At 40.8% G+C, this 25,000-nt stretch overlaps 1 protein-coding gene and 1 long non-coding RNA gene across 2 annotated transcripts in view; one reads left to right on the top strand and one right to left on the bottom strand.

Annotated features, from left to right (window-relative positions):
* Nucleotides 1-7,995, top strand: part of LOC137995260 (deleted in malignant brain tumors 1 protein-like) — a 31,967-nt gene extending 23,972 nt beyond the window's left edge. Inside the window, exons 8-12 of the mRNA XM_068840836.1 lie at nt 1,095-1,118; nt 1,230-1,544; nt 5,736-5,759; nt 5,871-6,200; nt 7,349-7,995. Of these exons, the coding sequence (XP_068696937.1) occupies nt 1,095-1,118; nt 1,230-1,544; nt 5,736-5,759; nt 5,871-6,196 (689 nt within the window). The 3' untranslated portion in view covers nt 6,197-6,200; nt 7,349-7,995. The remainder of the gene's footprint in view (nt 1-1,094; nt 1,119-1,229; nt 1,545-5,735; nt 5,760-5,870; nt 6,201-7,348) is intronic.
* A 14,194-nt stretch (nt 7,996-22,189) lies between these two features.
* The window catches only part of LOC137996780 (uncharacterized), a 7,483-nt gene continuing 4,672 nt past the window's right edge, over nt 22,190-25,000 (bottom strand). Inside the window, exon 3 of the long non-coding RNA XR_011122379.1 lies at nt 22,190-22,806. This is a non-coding gene — a long non-coding RNA (uncharacterized lncRNA). The remainder of the gene's footprint in view (nt 22,807-25,000) is intronic.

Genomic DNA, 25,000 nt, shown 5'->3' with positions numbered 1-25,000 from the left:
CTTCTGCTCGGGTTTTGGAGGTTTTTGACAGGACATCGCTGCCTTTATATCATGTTCCAAAGAACAAACAATAAGAAAGAATCCATTTGCAGTAAAGAAGAGATTGAGCCACCTAGACATTTGACGCTTTTTTTATTATTTGTCACATTTCTCGTTTGCGTTAATTTTCTGACTGTTTTTTTCTAGTTTTGTATCACCGAATGAGATATGAAATATGAACTGGGGAAATGGGTACTGTAATTATTTAAGTTTATCATGAATGATTATTTCCAGAATTGTTGACATCTTGTTATTCAGTGTTTCAAACCTGAGCTATGTAGCCACTGACGTTGGGAGCTGGTCATTTGTTGGTTCTAATGTTCCCGTGAGGAAACCCACAAATGACCAGCTCCCAACGTCAGTGGCTTCATAGCTCAGTTGGTTAGAGCTTCGCACCGGTATCGCGAAGTCACGGGTTCAAACCCCGTTGAAGTCCTGAATTTTTGAGGCTTCTCTACGCAGTAGGCAATTTTCACGACGGCGTCATTTGACTACAACTATCACAATTCAGTTTGTTTTTCTTTTCACATTTAAATTTTGTATTCCCAGTGGGGTAAAAATAACAATAGCTCTAATTAACATGAGACAAGCGAAACCTGAAGGATTCTGGTACTTGTAGTCAAATGGCGTCATCATGCAAATGTCCTATTGCAAAAGTTGCGTTCTTAACTGCGAGGATTATAGCTTGATTTCATATCCGCAGTTCATATATGATCCATTTCATATATCATTTCATCATTGATCTTATAAGTGCCCACAAAAGACAAGAACTCTGGTATCGAGAACAAAAAAGTCACCGCCTCCGCAAATACGACGAAAGTGAGCTTTGCTCATGCGGCCTAAGGCCTGGGCACGAGCGGTAAAATTCTGTTTACAAGTTACTGTTTTACTCGCAGATGTAAACTTTGAGACTAGTCTGGTAAAGAAGTGCAATAAAATGGAAAACGTACCTTGAAATATTGAAGTATTAAGTTTAATTACTTACGGAGAAATTGAACCACAGAAGCCCTAAAACTTATTCTCTTGTTTGTTTGGTTTTTTTTTTTTCTTTTCAGTGACAGTAACAACTACAGCATCAAGTAAGCTCGTCAATTATTAACACGCACTTCCTGTTGTTTGTTTTGTTATACACTACTGCTTGTTAATAAAATGAAATTTACACTTTCAGTTTGTTACTGTTTTACTCACAGATAAAGCGCTAAGACTTGTTGGAGGAAATCGAAGTGAAGGACGAGTGGAAGTATATCATAATGGAGCCTGGGGAACAGTTTGTGATGATCACTGGGATATAAACGATGCTCATGTTGTTTGTCGCGAACTTGGATTCCTCTTTGCTATCTCTGCTCCACATAGCGCTCGTTTTGGGCGAGGTAGCGGTTCCATATGGCTAGATGATGTAAACTGTACCGGATCCGAGAACTCTTTAACAGAATGCGGGAACAGGGGATGGGGTAACAACAACTGTGGCCACGGTGAAGATGCGTCAGTTTTGTGCTCAGTAGCAAGTAAGTAAAAAAACCAGCAAATGCACCTTTTTTTATCAGGCCTCACTTGTTCAGAAGGTGGATAAATCATTATTTAGTCGGTGTGCGCACCAAAGAACCGCCGTGTAGGAACTAACCACACATTGGAAACTTGTAAAACTCTTTTAGCCTTGTTCTGGGTGTTTCCGCTAGATGCTTACATTCCTTCATTTCTTTTACTGTCTAATATCGTTTTTTTTCTGTTCTTAGCATCTAACTGCTTTCCCTTCTGTTTTTTTATATCATGAAAATCTTGTTAGAGAATGTTCAGTTGAAGGAAAGTATAATGTTAGAACCTTGTAAATGTTCGGATATTCGAAAGCAACAGCAACAACGTGAAATTATTGACGCTAAGGTCTTTTGTTTGATGTCAGCACACGGTGGTGAACATGCCGCTTGCAGATGACGTTAAAATGTGGTAAAAACAAAGAGTGGATCGCCTCGTTTGCCAGTAATATCCTTTCCTCATTTTGACGTCTGTGACCTATTCCTGAACGGACCCTCTGCAACTTAACATCTGTTTCTTTTATATAATGAAGTATTAAAAGTATTTGATGATGACGTCAGCTATGGGTCTGTCGTCTAATAAATACATCATGGGTGAGAACCGATTAAAATGCCAGCATTATTGAGCTTATTATGTGAAACGTATAATGCATTGGTAATTGACCAACCAGAAATGCGATATTCTGTTGATTTTATAATAATAGCGGAGTTCCGCGCGCGCGAGGAGCACCATAGATAAGAAAATATGGTAACCCATCGATGCGAGAAAATTTGGTTTTATAGCCATGACGTCATAAACGTCCGTACGTACGTACGTACGTCCGCCCCTCCATGTATGCCAATGTGACCAGTATCACGTAACCATATCACGGGCTCAAGTTTAGAGCTCATCGAGGAGGCAATACTCCAATTGACACTCTAGCAGCACTCGAGCTAGTTTACAGCATACATCTTCGATATTGGACATCAATGTTATGGTCAATTGACACCTGTAAAAACAAGGTACGTGTTTCCGCTGAATGATCTCGTTTTCAGAGATAAAGAGGAATAAATAAAGTACATCAATAAAACTCCTTGTTTGACCTTGAACCGACAAAGACGATCTGTCACATCACGAGCTTTTGTACGTCTGTGATTTCTAATTTTAGGGTGATTCCTATTCGCTGGCTTTTGACAGTCCACTCTGAAATGGATTCTTTCCTTTTCCGTTCGCTTGCTGAGGATTTGCTTGTTTTCTTTTAAAACTCTTGCGATTCAAGAAAAATTAATTGCCTAACTGATGAATTCGACAGTAAATTCCGCTGGAAAAACCGATATCGCACTCATCCCTTCGTTATTTGTGCAATCAGTCGGTTTTTCAGGTGAAATTAACCGTAGTTAGGCAGCGAAGAAAATGACATAATTAAGCAATACCTGGGAAAACCAAACGGCGGACAATTCCAAAGCCTTTTACTTTCACTAATGCTACAGCCAGTAAGAATAAACAAGCCGGGAGCTCCGCTTTTAGGCTTGGCTAAATCTATATATTAGAGGTCAATTAAAGCAGGTATTGGCACTATTTTTGACCGATTATGTTTATGGTTTTTATTGACTAAAATCAGACCACAACATCAATTCTTATTATTTTTTACTATTTCCAGTCACCATAGTGAAGGGACAATCAGGAAAGGATAACAAACAATCAGTTGTCATTCTCTATTCCTGGATAAACAGTTTCGGTTCCTTTGCCGCCCTCTGAAAAAAACCAAACTTGGAGTTTTCTAACTATTCCCAACATTGTGATATTATGGCGCGTTAAGGAAAATAATCCCTTAATTTGGCCCTATTCCCATGAAAATTATTTGGAATCTACCATTAGTTCTTCGTCAGGCTGCGTGGTTATTTCAAGGATAACACTCAATTGGTCAGCCACAGTGAAAGTGAACCAGTCGGTCGTAAAAACAAAGGCGCAATTTCACTGATGAATACATTTCAAGCAATTATCAGGCCACATGGATCAATTCCCATCCCATTTTCTAAGATATGCTTACAAAGTCAACCTGAAAACGAACCAAGCTGGTCTTTATCAAAAAATGGTTTTTCTTGCTCAGCTCATTTTCATTTTTACAAAACTGGGATGTCTTTGGCTTTATACCATTGGGTGTACTCTACTGAGTCTATTGTGGCCTAAAGGCCCGTGCAAACGCTCGCAACAACACGCAACATTGTTGGGCCCAACAATGTTGTCTCTTGTTGCGCGATGTTAGCAGATGTGTGCAAGCGCTCGCAACAAGTCACAACATGTTGGGTCTTTAGATGAGAATACAAAGGACTCTGGGACGTTTTCCATCTCCGACGCCATGTTGATTTCTTGTTCGCATGTATTTGTGTGGATACGTGGCATGTAGTCCGCGTGCGCCGGCGCAACATTGTTGGATATGCTGTGCAAACGAACGCAACATTGTTGGACCACGCTTCGATGACCGCGAAACAATAGAAATGTTGGCACTTGTTGGCTCTGAAGTTTGAGCAGTTTTAAACTTCATCCAATAACTTCCAACAAGTCGCAACAACACGCAACGCAAACTTTTACTTTCGGACAGAATGTTGAGGTGATTCATCAGAAAAAAAAAAGTTGTCGAACGATTTTCTTGAAACTTCCATGAATGTTCCCTACTAATTCCTGTTTTGAAAACTACATTCAAAAATGCATTAAATAATTCATGAGCCTAACAGCCTATCAAAACATTGATAAAACGTCACGTGTATGAGCTTTATATCCTGATAAAACACTCCTCGTTAGTATTCTTTATATAAAGAATTCTAATAAGGCATAGCTTGTTTTTCTTGTATGCTAATATTCATCTCTCACAATTTGAACCATTGTTTTGAGTCCAGACGGACACGCTCTTTGTGGAATGTTTTTGAAGCCGTTCAAAAAACGAGCAGCACGTGTTTTATCGGGTCAAAAAACACTGCTGCTCGTTTTCTAAGCATTACATAAAAAAGATATGTGACCGTGCTTGCTTAAGAGATATAATTGGCCAATCTTACCCCCATTGATGCCTGTACTGATACTAATCACGCGCGTTATTTCATCGGTTGAGAGTACATTTTGCGGTTTTTAAAGTAACATTTGAAAAACACCTGATAGGTAGACAGTCTGGAGCTTATGGAACACTGTCTTATATAGTTTATGGAAAAACCACTCAACTTAAAACGACGTCGACTCAAAACGTTTCTCTGTCGTTGTTTTCAAGATCATAATTTGCATCCCTGGGTAATGGGCTTTGTGTACGTTTTTAGCTATACCTTTTTTTCCTTCCGATAATTTTTTTTTTAATTTTTTTGTTTTAAAGGGGATAATTTGTACACTTAAATTGTGGAATAAAAAATATAAGTCACCGTGCTCGTTTAAGAGTAAAACACAATCAAACCTGTCTATCTCTATTATCGTAGTTTGAAACAACAACATTCGCCATGTTAATGGGCGCGCTTATTCGCAAAAACTTATGGTCATTCACAACTTCTCACACGTGTTTTGAGAACTGTTTCAGCGTGTATGATCGACTTACGCCATATTTACAATGTTACAGATTTGACCAATTTATAAATGTTGACACACCATATGCGCAGTACAGGATACGCAAAGCAATACTGAGGACTCACCTTAAGAATAGTTGGAGGAACTCAACAAAGCGGAAGAGCGAGTGGAAATATATCATCGTCAAAGCTGAAGAACTGTTTGTGGGGGGATGGGTGGGATATGAAGGACGCGCAAATCGTTTGTCGAGAGCTTGGATTTCTCTTTTCTTACTCTGTTCCAATCAATGCTAGTTTTGGTCCAGGTAGTGGCCCCGTTTTGCAAAGGAATGTTCAGTTCAAGGGTCCTAAGACCTCTATTAGGCGTTGTAGGCATCGGGAATTGTGTAATTATCCCTGTCGTCAGCAGACAGTCTTTCCCTTCTATTTGCGCAATTTTCACTCACTCTGCTTCTAATTAAAGTGAAAATAAGATGTGGTTTCCAACTGTTTTACTCGCAGTTGTAAACTTGAGACTAGTCTAGTAAGGAAGTGCTTTCAAATGTAAAACGTACGTTGAGATATTAAAGTGTTAAGTTTTCAAACCACTTACGGAGAAGTTGATACACGGAAACCCTAAGAAATTGTGTTCTTTTGATTTTTCAGCGACAGTACCAAATACAGAATCAAGTAAGTTCATAAACTACTAACTCGCCCATTTGTTTACAAGTTTTGTTGTACTCTGATGCTTCTAAATGCAATGAAATTTACACTTTTGGTCTGTTATTGTTTTACTCACAGACGGAGCGCTAAGACTGGTTGGAGGAACTAGAAGAGGTGAAGGGCGAGTGGAAATATATCACAATGGAGCCTGGGGAACAGTTTGTGATGATGACTGGGATATCAAAGATGCTAAGGTTGTTTGTCGCAAACTTGGATTCGTCTCTGCTATCTCTGCTATCTCTGCTCCATACTCAGCTCGCTTTGGACAAGGTAGCGGTTCCATATGGCTAGACAATGTAAACTGTACCGGATCCGAGCGTTCTTTAACAGATTGTGGGAACAGAGGATGGAGTAGCCACGACTGTCGTCACTATGAAGATGCGTCAGTCGTGTGCTCAGCATGATCATGTAAGTAGGAACCATTAACAGCGATTCACTTTTACGATTCACTTTCGTTCCGACGGTTCTGTTGCTTAAGTTCGATTGCTAAAACCTCGGTCATAAATAGTTGTAACACTTCGCTAGAACAGCACGTAAATCGCATCAAACCTATTGATAACGTACCCCTCCCCTCCCTCCCTCCCTCCCTCCCTCCCATCAATGTTGCGTTTACCAGTTGGTAAACATCAATCAACATTGAAGGGGGAGAAGGGTAATGGACCGTCTGTGTTACAATATTTGTGACTGGGAGTGTAGGCTCATTGCTTCCTTTCCAATAAGAATCAATTCGCTTAGCAAATGGTGGAGCTTCATATGGCCGTGTTGAAGTTTTCTATAATGGAACCTGGGGAACAGTTTGTGATGATGACTGGGATCTCAATGATGCCAACGTGGTTTGTCGTGAGTTGGGATTCTCTCGTGCAACCCCTGTTTCTTACTATGCACGAAACGGCCAAGGGACGGGTAATATCTGGATGGATAATGTCTATTGTGATGGAGGAGAGTTTTCATTGTTTCAATGTACGCACAATGGTTGGGGAATTCACGACTGTATCCATGTTGAAGATGCAAGTGCTAATGTGGTTTGTGTCTAAGACATTGAGATAAATGTGCCGCCTAGGGGTCAAACCCACTGTATCCGCTACACAGGAATCTGGATTTGTCTTGTTTTAGCAATAAGCATAGCTAGTAGCATGCTGTTAGTTAAGGTATTAAACCATGTCGTTTTAGTTGAAACATTACTCTCAATAGTACGTGTTAAGAGGAGTTCCTGTGAACTACAATCGTAGCCAAAACGTTTCTGGCCGGACACACCCCTTTGTGACAGTTAGATTACTTCCAAGTTACGTCTAATTCCACTCTCAATTACAACCTCACAAAGTTCTCACCACTGTCCCCCCTTCCCTTCCCTCCCCTCCCTCCTCCCCCCTTTTCCCAAACAACTCCAAAAACCACACCTGGCAAAAACGTTTTCTTTTTCTCTTTTTTTGAGTGTCTGTCCTCTCAGAGATCAAGACGTCGGTTCCAGGAAGGGGAAAGGGTGTAGAGGGAAGATCAATCGTATGTTTTGGCTAAGATTGTAGCTCAGAAGTTAAGAGCACTTTCTCTTTTGATAGGGAATTTACTTTGAATTTTGTTAGTCCCATGACTGATACTTGAAGCACCTCAGCATCCGTTGAAAGCCAGTTCAAATGGAATACCTATTTCTATACTAACGAAAACTAATTTCCACAAGCCTAGCTTTTAATAAGAGAATGAAGTAATTTAGAAACAGCCAAAGAGACTACATTGCCCTTTTTTTATTTTCGTGCCAGTATTTTCTCTGTTTCATATTATCTGAAGTGAATAGGTTTTTGCATAACACCGGTGAAACTTGATATTAAGTTAGTATATATCCAACTTCATGAGAGTTGACACTACAGCTGCCGTCGCTATTAGGTATAGTTGTACACAGAATTCAATGTGGAGGGCCTTACTGCAAGGGATGAAGTTTGTTAGTCTTAAATAAAGTAACGAATAACCACTGATGTTGCAAGGTTTAATTAATGTCATTTAGATGTCCTTGATCTGGATTAGATAACTGCAGATGATAGGATTAAATCGTGATGATGACTAAATTGTTAGTTAGAAACAGGGACTGTTAAGGACGGTGCCTACTATTGTTATTGCGCATACCACCTGCGCATCTCGAGATACTCGGATTTCCTATGGGTGGTGCTTATTAATACAGGAATATTTTTGCGCGGCTCAAAACTATGCGGAGATAGCAGAACTTAGCAAATGCTCTTGGTATCCAAAATAAAAATTGTTGGTAACCAGAGATAATTAAACTTCAATTTGGGAACGAACGCCACACATTGCTTTGTATGTTATAGCTTTTTATAAATATTGTTGATTAATTATCTTCGAAAAATGCGTGGTTACCCCCAATTTTCTTTTTGGATTTCAATAACACTTGTTAAGATCTGCCTTTCCCGCATATTCAGCAAACCGCGCAAAAATGCCTTTGAATTAGTATATAGGCACCGTCCTTAAAATCTGACCTTATGAAGCGGTGTTAGTATTATTAATGATAAGTACATGGAGTGAAACAATTGTGTCGAAAGCTCTTCTGGTAACAAAATTAGAATTCGGAAAATTTTCACTCCCTTATACCGGTACACATGACATGGTTTTGCATGATGTTTATGAGTTTCCTGTGTTGTGATAATTTATCAGCCTCGTTACCAGGGTCTCTCTTCTTCCTTGAAGCGGGAGAGAGAGAGGAAGGGAAGAAGGGACACCCTGGGAACGAGGTTGATTCTTTATTCCAAGCTTTACTAACACTTTCAAAGAACTAAAGCTCAGTCTCCAAAATCCAGCAAAAATATGATAATAACTCGCGGCTTTTTTCTTCAATCCACATTCGTATTCAAGCTTGGTTCTTTCTAAACAACAAACACTTCAGGACAGGCGCTGGAATTTATACTGTCGTGCCTTTAATATGTTATTTTTTGGAACGACGCCAATCGTTTGCCGTGTAAATACTTTAAAAGAATCACTAATTTTTATCTTCGATCGTTTGCTAACAACACTTGAAGGGTGTGGGCTGAGTCTTTCAAGCCCTCAACGTTAACAGTGATTTGAGTCTGACAAAAAAAATTATCGTTTCCCGAAAAACTTCGTGCGTGCTTGTACAATGTTTGTCAATTAACAAATTGCTTCCAGAATGAAATCGTCGTTCGCGACTCTTAATCAAACCAAAGGATTTTCCTTGTCGTGAGGAGATAATTTATCTTATTATATGAAATTTTCGCGACATGTTTATTTCGCGATTTTAATAAGAGCATATTTCGCGACACTTAAATTTCGCGATTTTGCGGAAATTTTATGTTTTGAATCATTTTAAGTTCGCGTTTTTGAGTGACACACAATTTACATTTCATTGGCAATGATACACTGGCGGTAATACTTCCCTTCCAGTTAATACACCCTTTATTCCCGCCTTCTGCCATCCTTTCAAGACATGAACCCTCCGCGGTGCCCTGGTGAAAAAGTTATACTGTGACGTTTCCACCAACCAAGTTGCATGTATTGGTTCCAAAACCGATAGCTTAAGGTCGACATTCATAAACAAGGGGGTTTGGAAATTCCAGTAGAGGCGACAGTTATAACTAAACATCTTCAAAGAACATGGAAGCCATTGAGATTTATGCAGCTGGTGGAACAGCATTACAGGGAGCCAGTGAATATTGACGTTATTAATGGCCAGTTTGACGACTGTACAAAGAAAGTGCCACCTGGAGAGGAGATAGAAAGCAGTAGCGACGAGGATGACCAAGACATTGCCTCAGAACAGTAAAAAATGTGACTTTGTAAACGATTCGGTGGTAATAAGCTCGTTCTTTCTTGGTTATTGACATAATGTAGGTCACTTCAATTTCGCGATATTTTCAATGTCGCGAAATTCGCGAAATTACCGTGTCGCAAAAAATTCGATGTAGTAAGGTAGTCACTTTACGACCCCTTAGAGAGAAAACAGACGAGACAAAGGCGGATCCAACGCTCGATTGCATAACATGTAACATGTGACGTTCCCTGCTAACAGAGGTCTCTTTTTGTTCGCATTCGCTGGGCTGAAAAATACGGGAAAAGAGACCTCTGCCATGGGTCGGATTCACTGTATTGAGCATGCGTGGCGGTTACTTGGCAACCCAATCCCCATATGATACTTCATGTTGTGTGAGCTCACTTAACAACAGCGGAATTACTGAAAAGGAATGCGCTGGACACAGCGGGCTCAAGTCACAGTCGGCAAACATGTCATGGGGCATGTGGTTTGAAGATGGCCGTCCAAGATTGTGGACGGTGGTTGGATCAAAGAGAGTTTCGCTACGTGACAAATGACAATTTCCCGCCTTTGTGACGTTACGTTCCCATTACCGCTCTCGGCCATTTTCTGCTCAACGTCTTGCTGGCATTTGATGTAAAAACGTCATCGATACCCATTTATTTCGTGCGCGCCTTGTTCAGGCAAATCGAAATTTTGTCTGGTATACAAAAACCATATACGTAATATGATACCACTTTACGCGCGACTATAATGATAGGGACTTTGACTCTAGGCAAAATCCCTCCAGAGGCAATCCCACGCTTGCTGTGGGAGAACGGCTGTGCTGATCCCAACTTGTTTTGCGGAGATGCCACTAATAGGGGTGCCTAAAAACACCCGCCTGGTAAAGTTGGCTATGCCATGTTAATGAGGCCCAACAACTCCGAAACAGCTGTCCATGTAAAATAATTAAAAGGTTGTGCGCATGCGTGACGTGATGGCTACACCAAGTTTGGTGTTATGGTATGTTCACCCTCTTTTTTATGCCGTCACTACTACTACTACTACTACTACTACTACTACTACTACTACTACTACTACTCAACTACCACCACTACTATCCGCTACCAGTGCCACTACGACTACTTCAATTACTATTACTACTTCACAATTACTGAATTACTACATTACATTGCTGGCTAGCTGAGAATATTCTACACTTACTTATTAATGTTCGCAATTGAAGTGCGGGTTATTGAAGAATGAAGGAAATGATCCCTTCACTTAACTGGACAATAAAAGCAAGTGTCTCATAGACACCTAAAAAATTCAGGCAGCTACAACGGGATTCCAACCCATAACCTCTGCGATGCCGGTGCGGCAATGCCGGCTCTACCGACTGAGCAACGAAGTCACACAGCTGGGAGCAGGTCAATTTGTTGGGATCATTTGTTCCCGTGAAGAGTTTGATGAGTGAAATAAATGTATGCATTTGAAGTGCGGGTTATGGACGAAGGAAAAAAGGTGATCCACGCCCTCAACCGTTAAATAGAGTGTTTTCACGTGACGTCACGGCGGCCATGTTGGTGTACTAAACAAAGAAATGGCGGCCATGATGGTGTACCAAACTAATCCTCCGAGAATTGAACTCTATTTTTATGCAAATACTTTCTTTTGTTTCAGTAATCCAATATGACTGCTGGTCACGTGAATGAAAACGCTCCATAGTGTATATAGTACATATGAAACGTCATTCATCATGACAAATTGACTTGCTCCCAAATGTTTTGCTTCACATCTCAGCTGGTAGAGCATTGCACCGGTATCGCAGAGGTCATTGGTTGGAATCCTGTTGGAGCCACCTGAATTTTTAAGGTGTCTATTAGAGGCAATTGCTTAACATTGTCCAGATAGGTATGAGGATTACTTCTTTTCTTCGTCTCATTCCCATTTACGGGGTACTTAAGGGCCGATGTATGAAATTATCGAGAATTGGGCGTCAGTCGTGAAATTTCGAATTCCTTCATATTTTGCCCAAGGAACCTTTATAGTGAAGTATTTTAAAAAATAACATTAAAAGTTTCAACAGCTTTTTATATTTTGCGAAATTGGGGAAAGTTTGAAAACCCGGCATGTTGGCCTCCTTCGAAATCAATGTGAAATTGGCGGAAAATAACACATTTTAACTCGCTCGTACGGTAAGACGCGGCGTCTTCTGTTTATGAAACACAAACACAATATAAACACACCTTAGATCTTTATAACAATGTAAGAAAATTTGGATAAGCTGTTGAAATGAGAATGTTTTGGCCAGTTTCAGGCATTTCAAAAAATCGCAAATTTCACCCAACTTCCACACTACAGAAACCCAATTGGTACGTCGAGTTTGGACATCAAATAACAACAGCTTTGAAGAAAAACCTTTGTAAATTACTGTGTTAAAATATTTCTGGCGGCAATGAAAAATTTCCCCGTCGAGAGACCAGAATGTGAAGAGTAGTTTGACAAGAATCTCCGACTTAATTTATGACACAAACCGCCGGCTGGCTACGCAAAGCAAATTGCAACCGCTTTTAATGGAGAGATATACTGGAGAAAATCTTCCCAAAGTTACTTAAGGGGCTTTCAGAATAATATTATCTAGTGCTGATGCTTTTGAACTTCGATCAACACACACCGCCCTTGATTTCAGTGCGGACTCGATCGAAAGCGCAACATACGCATAACATAATCCTTACCGTGTTTCTAAAAATTATCCATTATCTGTCTGATCAAAATAATTCTCCACTAAATCGTTGTGTTTGGTACTGTACTATATGTAGCTTGCTGGACATGTGATACCCTTGTTTGCTCGAAATCTGTCGGTACCTGGTAGCAGACAAATTCACAGAAGTAACATTCCGGAACAGAATCAGGATATGATGTAAGCACAAGATTGCGTGACGCATGACCTGGCCAAAGGTCAATAGATGTAATCCTTTTTTAGTTGTTAGCGTTTTGAGGTGTAAGCCAAAAGTGCGTGCTAGAAATACTAGTTTTCAATCTACCTTTTGATGCAAAAAAACCTTTCATCCATTGATATCGAGTCGCTAGTTGTTAATATTTCATTGCATGGCATCTTGCGGCTATTCACTCCTCGTTGGTGGACCCTGCGGCCCCAGTTCATTTAACCCCGCGAATGCGGAATGTGTTGCAATCGGCGAGTGTAGCAAAGATGTCTAAAATCACCTTGTGTATTGCAAAATCAGCAACGACATTGCAGTGGACAGTGAATCAAAGCTATTACTTACTCGAGCAGGTAGGCGGTTTCCTTTTAGACATTACAAATCCTGGAAAGCGATCTTTTATTTGGACAATTTTTAAAACTTAATCGGCATTTTTATTTCAGGCATTTTTGAGACAGAAGAGTCTCATTTAAAAATAACAGTGTGCCCACGACATCGAGATTTGTTTGGGACTAGGTGGAGGTGCAATAAGTTCGATCCCCACTTCTGCGGGGATCGATGCCCATGGTGGAAAATCCTCAGACCCAAAGGCTCAATATGGAATGAAAAAGGCGCATTCAGCCTATGTTATGAACGCCACGAATATGCTTGTACCAGTAGGCTCGCGTAAGTATTTAACATTGTTGTTATATTCTGGGTAAATTTGTAAAAATGATTTTCGTTCATGATAAATTATCCGCAATTTGTTTACGCGGTTACTCTAGGGTGCGTAGTTTTAGTAGCTCTCACGTGCATGCGGGAGAGACTCGGGGGTGACGCATAGACGGAGAAAGCACAGAACACCGCTGCTCAAACGTACTTTCCTAACAGATAACCGTTGCCGCCGTAAAACATGATTTTTGGAGTTTACTTACTTAATTAGTGCTTTAGACACGCGAGTGCACGAGCGCGAGCCGCGAAAAAACATGTTCTCATTCCCCCGGCCAACCTCTCACCCCTAAACCAATGTGCGCGCTCGTAAAAACCCATCTTACGCGGGATAAAGCGTCTGTGAAAAGACTAAGTCTTGTTGAGAAAAACTGTTAATTATCAAGTAGGCTGGCTGGGGTTTCGTGAAAACAGTTTTGGCGTTGTAAAACCTCACTAGCTACCCCTCCGTATACATTGACAGGTTGTGAAAAAGAAATGATCGGTCCTTTATTATGTTCTTACGGCTAACTAATTTTCATGAATTATTTCATGGATAAAAACCATATTGGAAAAAACATTCTTTGTTTGCATGATCAGTACCCGTCAAATTTTAACACCTTAGACTACGAGCAGTCTCTCTTTCCGCTCAGGGATACTCGAGGACCGAGGAAAACGAACAAGCGACCAAGCGTGAAATCACCTGCGGCGTTGAAACGTGACTCGCGGGTCGAGCCGCTAGTGTTGTGAGCCGGCTCGACACGCGCGTCACGTTTTCATGCCACAGGCGATTTTCGCGGTCATTGTTTGTTTCCTTTGACTATCTCTGAACGGAAAAAGAGATTTCTCGATCTACTTTTTCCGCTAAGGAATAGTCCAGCCAAAACAACACGCGAGTGCGCGTGAAATCGCTTGCGGCGGTCGGCGATTTTGGCACTGGCCCGAGTTTTGTTTTTATTCTTCTATCCCTCACAGAACGAGAGACTGTTGGTATGGTTTTCTGTCTTTCTGAGTACGGCCGATCCCCTTTCATAGCGGACACCTTCATGACCCGTTTTGATGTCCGTCATAGAGCGAGGGAGTCCAAAATGTGCGGGAATGGGCTCTCGTCCATGAAAAAGGGATGTCAGAATCCGACTGTTATTGCTAAATTTCCTCAAGGCTATTGTTGGAGCGTGAAGCAATATCAAAACAAGTTATATATTACTTAATAAAAATATCGCAAATAAGTATTGATGTCTTTTGTTATGCGCCATTTTATAGCCATCTGCCGGCAGTGCAAAGAGCATTTGGCCAACCTCGTTGCCAGTGAACCTGCTCAGTCTCCTGAAGCTATCAGCGATGGTCAATCAGAAAAGCCAGAGCACACTTTGGAAGCCAGCGAACAGTCTGCACAGGGAGAGGTAATATCGATTAATTCAGTACCTTGCATGGTTTTAGGTGATAGCTTTAAATGTGTTTTAGTGAAATGTTGCGCGAGCATCATAATCCTAATGTACAGCAATGTTTCCTTTATATGCTAGTCACTAAACAATGTATCTCCTCTTGTAAAATGCAGGCAGAAGAGAGTAGTGGCACATCCGAAGAACTAGCAGCTGGCGTTGGGCGTATAAAGATCTCGGATGACAGTCCCATTTTCTCTCCCGAGACAGCAAGTACCGTTTCTTCCTCCGGAGAAGGGAATGGCTGTTCAAGCTCTTCAGTTCGACTACGTGACACATTTAACATTTTCCTGAACCAATGTCAAATTCAGCCGCTTGGAATACCTTCGCTGGACTGGGGCGAGGACAGTGTTCGTACGAGACAACCATACGTTCAGCGAAATGGTGAGATTGTCGCTGCCGTACGTAATGTGATTTCACCCAACAATGCCCCCGATCTTTGGAAAACGCTACAATCATCCAGTGCATTGAATCAACAACTGGGTCTCCATCACGCATCTCTTCCATCAGAGACAGCGTACTTAGAGGCACTGGCGGAGGCTTATAGCAATGCAACCAGCTGGGACACACGGCGGCAGGTGCTATCCGTGATGACGGGAGTGGGCCAGTTTTAGAGCGATCTCTGAGTTCATACCTGGATTGACCGAGTACCGCTATACAGTGGCCAACCTACATCGTGTTCAGTACGGACGAAATGCTCCAGTGCCCACCAGGGAGTCCCCAAGACTTCGGATTGACCCAAAGCAACGGGGTCATTTCCTGGGGTTTATTACAAGCCCTCATCTTGTCCAAGACCTGTCATTTGGCGAGAAACACCTGCAGCTGTCCTCTGGGAAGATAATTACTGTGCCAAATATCATTCGCACAATGATTCCTGAACGGATTGTCATGCAGCACACGCAGTATTGTTGTGAGACCAACTAAGCCCTTTAGTCGCAGTACCATGCTACGAATACTATCAGAGTGTAGCGCTTCTGTGCGCAAGTCACTGCAAGGTCTAGATTATTTCGCAGCGGAAGGCGCGCGAGCATTTGGTGATCTCGCCTCAATAGTGGAGAATATTTCTTTACTCAGAGATGACGGCGGAGAATGGTCAGCCTGGATTATGGATGTATTGAAGGCGGGAAAATTCTATCTTAAAAGTAATTATAAGGTAAACTGTTTTCTATACTTGTTTGGGGTGAGGGCGTAAATTTATCATAATTTTGTTTCTGCTAACAAGAACTTAAAAATTATAAGAAGAACTGTGCAGCAACAGCATTAGTAGTACTATCAGTATCAGTAGTAGAGGAAGTTTCAGTAGTATTACATGTATTTGCAAGGGTGCACCACTAAGGAATGACGTAACATAGTTTTTTTTTCTTTTTTTGTTGGCAGAATACTAGTTATATGAGAAAGCAGCAGGTCATCTCTGGAGGGGTGCGCACCCCCTGCACCCCTCCCCTAAATTCGCCCCGTGAGTTGTTGTAGCAGCCATAGCATGAACAAAAGCGGCAACGGCATTTAAAGCAGCAGTATTGGTAATTGTAGTGGTAGTACGAGAATAACAGGATGTGTTTATAGCATTATCTTTTTTGCTGAATGAAGGTGCACATCGACAGTGAGGCTAGAGTGGATGACCACTGGAGCGTCCACGCACTGAGCGACTCATCCGAGTTTGCGTTCAAACAGCGGTGTAACCACAAGCATGGCGAGCTTTGTGATCAGTGTGAAGCCCTCCATGCCGCCCTTCAGAATATCGGGAAAGCTTCGCAAGATACTGTATTCTACAATGAGGATGAAAGAGACGAGATCCTCTTTCTGTATGAGTCGGCTAAGCGATTGATTCACTCGTGGAAGGCCCACCAGTTACGGTCGGTACGGCAGGATAAATCGAGGCTGGATATTCTTGAGCGGCTAAACAACGACACCGTACTGATTGTAAATGACTGGGGGAAGAAGATTCCTTCCCCAGTCGTATAGAGAGTCCCAGCAAGATACTGTTGGCTAAGAGGGGAATCTCGTGGCACATCGCTGTTGTGTTCCGGCGGAGAAGTGGTGAAATCCAGTCTCAGACGTTCTTTCATATTGTTCAGTCTTGTAATCAAGGCAGTACCGCTGTGGTCTTGATGATGCAGCATATGCTGAAAACACTGAAGACAGAATATCCTGAGATTACCAGGGCCTACGTTCGACAAGATAATGCCGCTTGTTATCACTGCGCAAATACTGTTCTTGCATGCCGAATCATCGAACAGTCAACGGGAATCAAAGTGGAGCGACTGGATTTTAGCAAGGTGGCAAGGGAGCAGTGGATAGGATGGCAGCCACGTGCAAGAACCACATACGTATTTATCTTAACGAGGGCCACGCTGTCACGACAGCAGAGCAAATGCGGTGTGCCTTATTATCCCACGAAGGAGTCGAAGGCGTCAGGGTGGCTGTCCTCCAATCATTAAATGAAACGGCGGAACTGCAGAAAATCCCTGGCATCAGCAAACTCAACAACTTTCAGTACAGAAACGGATCCCTCCAAGCGTGGCGTGCCTATGGCATCGGTCAAGGAAAGAACATTGCGGTGGACAAGGTTGCAGGTCAGTGTTATTTGACTGTGTAACTAGTAAGACTCAGTTTGGAAGGACAACGAGATATCTAGAGCCACCTGTAGTTGGCAAATAAAATGTGGTTTATTGCTCTCATTTGGATAAATAATAAATACTCCGAATAATACAATTGAAACGCTCCATCAGTATTTTCGTTGAATAGGAAAAGTCTATAGAATCAGTTTCTTGATGATACAAATATGTTATAATTATTTCGCACTGAAAGAGAAAGGCCTTATCAATTTAATACGTTCTTAGTCCGTTTGCGAGAAACTCTCTCTTTACTGTGCATTGATCTGTATACTCTTATTTCAGATGTCAGCTACAGCTTGCTCTCAGCTTCGTTTTCGGCTGGCGGATTTAAAGCAGATTCTGCGAAATCCCTAAACCAAGCCAAGGTCCAAACAGCCACAGGCGATGGCCAGCAACACCATGAAGAAAGTGCACCGTCCAGTGTCTATTAGAGTATTTCAACGGTCTTCTGCCTTGGAACGTCACCTGTTCTTAGAAGCCTGTTCTATGTCTCCGGAGAGGCACACTTTAATGGATCTGGCCATGCAAGCAGCAGTATTCCATCCGCCTCCAGGAAGGCGTAGGTCTTCTTCCCTCTCTGCAAGCCCCAGCCTCAGCTGGCAGCTCGATCCAAGGCCAACCCGTCAAGGAGGGCTGGGCGCTTAAGGAATTGAAGAAGCCCTACCGGTTTAACGAACAGCAAAAAGCCTACCTGGAGGCTAAATTTAATATCGGCCAATCCACAGGCAGGAAGGTGGACCCGGATGTCGTCTCAAAAGAAATGCGCCGTGCGCCGTGCCCGAGGCAAAGACGGGGGAAGGTTGTTACGTTTGGCGTGTCGGAGTTCCTAACTCCCCAGCGGGTGTCTTCCTTCTTCTCGCGCCTGGCTGCGAAGTTGCGCTAACAACAACTAGAGGTGACGCCACAAGATATCCTTGCGGCAGAGGAGCAGAGCAGTTTTTCATTGGCAAGAGCGAATGTTTTCTCTACCCTTCATGTACGCCATCCTACTGTTGTTGACCATTATGACGTATGCTCTTTGGTTGGCAACAAAACTGAATTCAAGAAAACGAAAGTTGGGATGTTACAGTATCTCTGGCAGAGTTTAGAACTCGAAGTGCCTGTACCGGCAGTGAGGAGGAAAGCTCCCCTTCTTGCCCTCCTGGAAGAACTTGTTGATAGGGTGGCTAAGTGGTTATCTATCGGGCCTCCCACCACTGCGAGCCGGGGTTCAATTCTGGCCTCGGCCAGCATGTGGGCTGAGTTTCAGTCGATCTCAACCTGACTCGAGGGTTTTTCTCCGGGTACTCCGGTTTTCCTCCCTCATCAAAATCGACTCACAGCTAATTGACATCTAGCTGTGGTGCTGTGCTCCGACATCAAACATGGACTGTATAGCGGCAGCCAGAGGCGCCTTTGTATGCTTTCAGCCCGATGTCGTGAGCCGCGCCCTTCGCAATTCAGTCCTCGACTGCAAGTAAGGGTGATTAGCACTAGCAATATTATTATTATTTTTTATTTTTTTTATAGCTGCCCTTGTCTGGCTACGAAGTAAAGAGTAAAAAATGCATAGGTTATATAAGCAGCCCCTTTTCCCCTCAGAGATAGTTGAGACTAACATGCCAGCAAACGCGAAACTCGCCTTCCACATGCGTGAGTAAGACTGACGTGCATGTCGCTTTTTCACGCGGCGGGCGCCTTTCGTGGCGGCCACGTGTTGATTCCCTTCAACTTTTCTTAAACGGAAAGGACTGCTCTTAGTCGAAATGGTTCAAGGCTCGCTGATATTAGGTTGTCATGAATTTTCATTTTCTTTGTGACAAATGAAGAAATCGTACGTAAGTCATTATCTTGCGGTGTTTGGTTTCTTTTCATACCACACGAACAGATACGGTGAAACGCTGGTGTGGTCCATCCATCCTATATCATCCGATCAATGCTAAGAATTTCGACAGTAACCTAGTCAGCAGTTGCCATATTTTAAATTGACGCTCTAACAGTTATGTTAATCTCTTTTGGAGGTGGTATACATTGAAGTACTTTTTTAACTTCATAATTGGTTCATAATTACTTGCAAGAATTAGTGCAAGAGATATGAGGTGACCGGTTCCGATGGCGAAAAAAAGATCCCTGAACAGCGTTTTCCTCAGTTTATGAAGTGCCGGGTATCTTCGTCATACCAGTTTTGAGAGATTTCTAGTTATAAGTGAATGATACCGATACTTTTTGAGCTGTTTCTCAGTATGACCGATACTTCTGTTACTAAAGGACGGACCATTTTATCTTGAGGGAGCGGGGGGAGGAGTGGTGGGTTAGTCAAATACGAATAAGATTCCTGCACAGCTTTTGCAGAATAAATAAAAATCATGTATAGCAGTAAAGCAAAGAAAAATATTGCAAGCTAGTTAAATAAAATTCATATAAAGCTTTTGGGCACGGAAAAAAGCTCCTGCAGAAAAAAAAATTGCCCAACCCCCATTCCTAATCCCTACGTTGTTTTGATCACGCGTCACAATTAAGTCACGCAATTCTAGTTACTTTTGAACCGGAAACATTTCTGGGGAGTTAATCGATAAAACTATAGGGTCTATGTAGGGTCGCATCGCTGAGATTAAACGAAGCAATGGCAAAAGACTCAAGCATTAAAGTAGCGCCTTTAAAGCTTTGTAGAGCACTTGAATGGTTTTACATGACATTAAAACGTTTAAGGCACGATTCACGAGACGTTTTATACGATTAACGTCTGTTTTGAGACGCTTTTCAACGGTTAAGCACGGTTAACAAGCAATGGAAAAAAGTGTCAATCTGTTCTGTCACCTTTCTGGCCAGACGATAAAATCGTGAAAAATCGACAAAATTCGTTGCTGATAGCCCGCAAATCGTGCCCATTAATACTTTTGTGAACGTAAATCATGCTCTATTTTTCTTTTTTTTTTTCCACAATAGTTTTATTCCCTTTTTTGTTTACAATTTATGTTAACGTGAAATGCCACTTGTATTTAGTTTTTTTCAGTGTCGCCTTGTTAATTTTTTGAATGGGAGATGTGCTCTCGGATGATGTAACTTTTGAGCGAACGAGAGCAGATTTCGCGTCGTGATTACCCCATATACTTCTGGTAACGCCAAGCAGGGGCTCATAGACAATCTTGGACAGAATAAAATGGAACAGAAATGCCCCCTCTCCCCCAAATCAAGGATGAAGGTGCGTGAAGGCCAAAACGCGCCATTTTCCCATCACTGATTTTGTGGGGAGGGGTGGTCTCAATGTTCCATTTAATTTGTCCAAGATTGTAGGTTAAAACGTACTGAAATTCGAGATTTATGAAATTAAAATTTCACTGGAATGTATGATGAGATTTTCTTTAATAACTCGGAATTCGTGGTAAAACACAAGCGTTGAAATGTCGACTACAGTACATTATTAAAGGCACAACTCCAGGTGGCTTATTATTAGCGAAAACTAGTCAGAAATTAATTCATGAGGAGCTTAACTTGGGTCAGGAATGTGGGTCCCCGCTGTTTAGGTAAAAAAAAATTACCAAAATCTCAGTGGGAGTTGTAACAAGACTCACACTAAAAAGGCACAGCGAGAGACAAAGGGAGAGAGAGGTGTTAATCTCGACACATTTGTTGGGCCGACTTCGTCATAAAGTTTTAATGACAACAAATAACTCAAATTACTTTAAATTAATTTTGAGTGATGTGTCAAAATAGTCCAGAGGCACAGTAAATCAATCTGAAATATTTTCTAAAACCGGGTTAACAACGGCCTGCATCATGCAATTAAAAAATGGAAAATTATTTCTTTATTCTCTTTATTTCAAATTAATTTAAACACAGGCAAATTATATCTTAACTTTCAGGCTACCGAGATGAAACTTGTTTTGCCCGGCATACTCTTTTCTCAACAGCAACGGTGAATTGGTTATTTTCTGATTTTAAAGCAATCCATTTTTAAGTTTTATACTTATGGAACTCGATAACTGAGGAATAAAACTCAACAGCTATTACACCTTCGAACATCTGCTTCCCTAATTCTCCAGTTAAACATGAAACGTTAGTGATCGATGTATTGGTGTATTTGTTAATTAAAACACAGGAAAGTTACTTCTTAACTGTCAGGCTACCGAGATGCAACTTGTTTTGCCTGGCATATACTTTTCTCAACAGCAACGGTGAACTGGTTCTTTTCTGATTTTAAAGCAATCCATTTTTAAGTTTTATTGTACTTATGGAACTCGATAACTGAGGAATAAAACTCAGCAGCTATTACACCTTCGAACATCTGCTTCCCTAATTCTCCGGTTAAACATGAAACGTTAGTGATCGATGTATTGGTGAATTCGTTAATTTAAACACTGTTATTTTCAAGGAGTAGATTTAACTCCAAAAAGGGAGTTTAAAAAAAAGGTACAAAACCACTCCATTTTTGGAGTAAAATTCACTCCGGTAATCCTTACTCCGTTTTTGGAGTAAAACGTACTCCTATATCTTTTACTCTTTTGTTGGGGTAAAAATTTACTCCAGTATTGTTTACCCCTCCTGTGGTGTAAAATTCACTCCAATACAAGAGTAAAGTTTATCCTTCTATTGGAGTGAATTGAACTCTTTAAATGGAGTTCAATTTACCCTTGACAGAGTTAAATTAACTCCAAAACTGGGGTGGGCCAAAAAGGTACAAAGTCACTCCTTTTCAAGAGTAAAATTTACCTCTTAAACTTTACTCCCCTTGTCAGAGTAATATTTACTCTTTCTACAGAACACATTCACCCTCAGTAGATCTACTGTACCTTCATTTATAGTCAGATTTCTCATAAAAGCATGAAAAGTTCATTTTTTTTAAATATTATGTAAAGAAAAGACCAGGTTTACAATGAAGCATCTAATACTGGTAATTTTAATCATAAGATTGCAAAGAATACACATCGATATGCATGATAAATACAATCTGTATACACATACAAATACATCACAAAAATCAAAGCTATCTTTATTCTAATTATTCGGGCAATAATAAAATGGCCATCAGCTGAATGTGTTCTTGCCTTAAACAAAGATAAATTGAGTGGTTTGTGTTTTGATTACAGATTGCAACAATGAATGGCTGCAAAATAACTTCAATTACAAAAACTAAAGCATACAACGTACTTGGATAAATGTGACTCAGTATAACAAAATGGGTTTTCAGTACATGTAATACAAGTCAGTTCTTACAGAAAGAAGTCAAACGTAAAAAAATGGAACATGCCTTAGGATAACTGATGCAAAAATTTTGCCATCGTTGACCTTTACCAATGTGTTCTTTTTTTCTCCAACAGAATTGTTTTCAAAAAGAAAAAAAAACACAGAACTTAGGCTGATAATTTACATTACGAAAAAACTAAAAACTTTTTGTTTCCAAAAAGAAGAAAAAAACTCCTGAGATTAAGCTGATAATTAAGTATGCTCCCAGCAAAACAATTACAGCGGATGAAAGTCTTAACAAAACCTTGCTTTCTGCCACAAGGTAAATGTCTCTAGTTCAATTAGTGTGCCAGAAGCAACAATCCTTGCAAATGTTGTTTTTAGAACCTCTCCATTGATTGACTCAGCATCCTTAAAAGTAATTAAAGAGAATAATGATTAGTATCACCCCTTCCAAAATTAAGATCATTCTACAATATTCTAACAAAATAGGAAGAGAGCACAAATCTAATACATTCCTAATCCTGAGAAACAAAAGACACCAGCCACCAATTTTGGTGTACCAAATAAATGGAACCACATGTAATACCGGTACTTGCATGAGATTATATCTGTAACATTGTTCTTGATTCATTGAGTAACTTAGTTAACTATCAAATTAATTTTGTCATAATGATAAAAGTACACATATAGTGGTGGAACTCATGGAACAAATCTTGAAAATATATTGCCAGATGCTTTCTTTGTCTTCAACACTTTTCCAAAAAAATTATGTGTGATGAGGTATTTAGAATTATCTCATTTAACAGTATTTCAAATTTTAAACTGAAAGCAGATATTGGGTGAGACAACGGATAAATGAAACTGCAGCATCATCTTCCGCTAATCGCTAGGCATTACTAGTCTATACAGTACCGCTCAAAAGTAAGTTACCAGTCTCGTCTCGTTTCTCGCGAGACGTATGTCTCGCCTCTAGAGACGAGAGTCTCGCCTCGAGAGACGAGACACTCGTCTCTAGAGACGAGACTCTCGTCTCGCGAGAATCACTGAAGCGGCAAGATTGGCACAATTTTTTTATAGAAGTTCCGATAGTTACACGAACGTTTGCGAATTCAAACGACAAAACGACGCTCATGGCGAGCGTGAAACTTAGCATGAATCAAAATTACAATACTGTTATAACTGAGAACTATATCATGCCAATTGCCAACATTTCAGTGCGGTGGCATTGTAAACACAGGGGCACCCAACGAGAATATAGTTCAAATCCACTTAAAGATAGCATTGTGAAACGTTTTTTGGTATTTAACGGTAAATATGGGCATATTTTTATCCCCTAAAAATTTTTCATCTGTTCGGATTTCGTAGCTGAAAGTCTAGTGATCCGAAAATTATAGGGATCAAAACTTACCTTTTCGAAAATTTCAGCCAGAAAAAAGGCTCCCGAAAATTCTAGGTGACTTTTTTAGGGTAAAAATCCGTTAAAAATAAGCAGTTATACCAGTTTTTAGATGTTCGAAAATCCTAGGACAGGTAGGCAAGCAAGAAATTTTACAGGAAATGTTCCGAAAATTCTAGATCTCAAAGCGTCTTCCGAACAGATATTTACCGAAAATTGACGTTGGGTGCCCCTGTAAACAGATCTCTGTGAAATTCTCGAGGAACTTTGCTTTCCGAAACACCGTATGAAATTGAACGAATTCGGATGGTTTGTGCCGAATTACAGCTGTTTTGTCCGCAGTTCGCATTTAAGTCGATCCGCCGACACGTTTTAATGTAAATAACTGCAAGCAAGTAGAAAGTACATATACAATAAGACTGAGCTGCTACGGTAAATGAAAACAAACTCGAGTTTTATGACTTCACTTTTGAGAATGTCATCCACAAAACTTAATTCATTCAACAGTGAGATTATTTTCACTGTCACGCAACAACAACAACAAAAATAAGAAAAATTCGAAACCATTCACTGAGAAAGGCGAAGAACTTGAACTGTTGTATGAAACAAATTTATTTTCCATTCCACCTCTCCAATTCTCAGGTCTGTGCGGTACATCTTACCTAAGTTATTTGTCGAAGCGGTTCACGCAACTTAAAGTAATACAGTTTTGTGAAGATACACCGCGGTCGACGAACAACAAGCGCTTATTTTTCGTTCATGAATTAAACGATGTGTACGAACAAATCTCCTAAAGTCGCGGCTACACAAGCGATTTTTTGCTTGCGCCGGTGATGCGATTTTTTAAAATTTTGTTGCGTCGCCAGCGCGCGATGAAAGTCTGAACAGGCGACGCGAAAGCAGAAAAAAAAACATTCGTCATCCAACGTGAAGGAACTGCCTCGGGAGAATGAATCCCCAAAGAAAAAAGAAAAAGAAAAGAAAACGGCTCTTTTTGGAGCCACCAAATGTAATAAAAGTCATGACCAATAGTAATAAAAGTTTTTTTTCATTAACCGCACTGATGCGATCATGATGAGCAATAACAACTCACAACCGCGTTCTCTTCGACTGATAAACTCGCTTGAATTTGAAAGACAAATTTTTATGGCAGTTCGATGGATTTAAGCTTTAAGTACTGCTGCAGGAAATTGATCGATCGATTAA

Source organism: Montipora foliosa, chromosome 3, assembly GCF_036669935.1.
Source record: "Montipora foliosa isolate CH-2021 chromosome 3, ASM3666993v2, whole genome shotgun sequence".
NCBI classification, from domain to species: Eukaryota; Metazoa; Cnidaria; class Anthozoa; order Scleractinia; family Acroporidae; genus Montipora; species Montipora foliosa.
The sequence above is the reverse complement of the archived record's forward strand: the minus strand, read 5'-3'. Positions and strand labels throughout refer to the sequence as shown.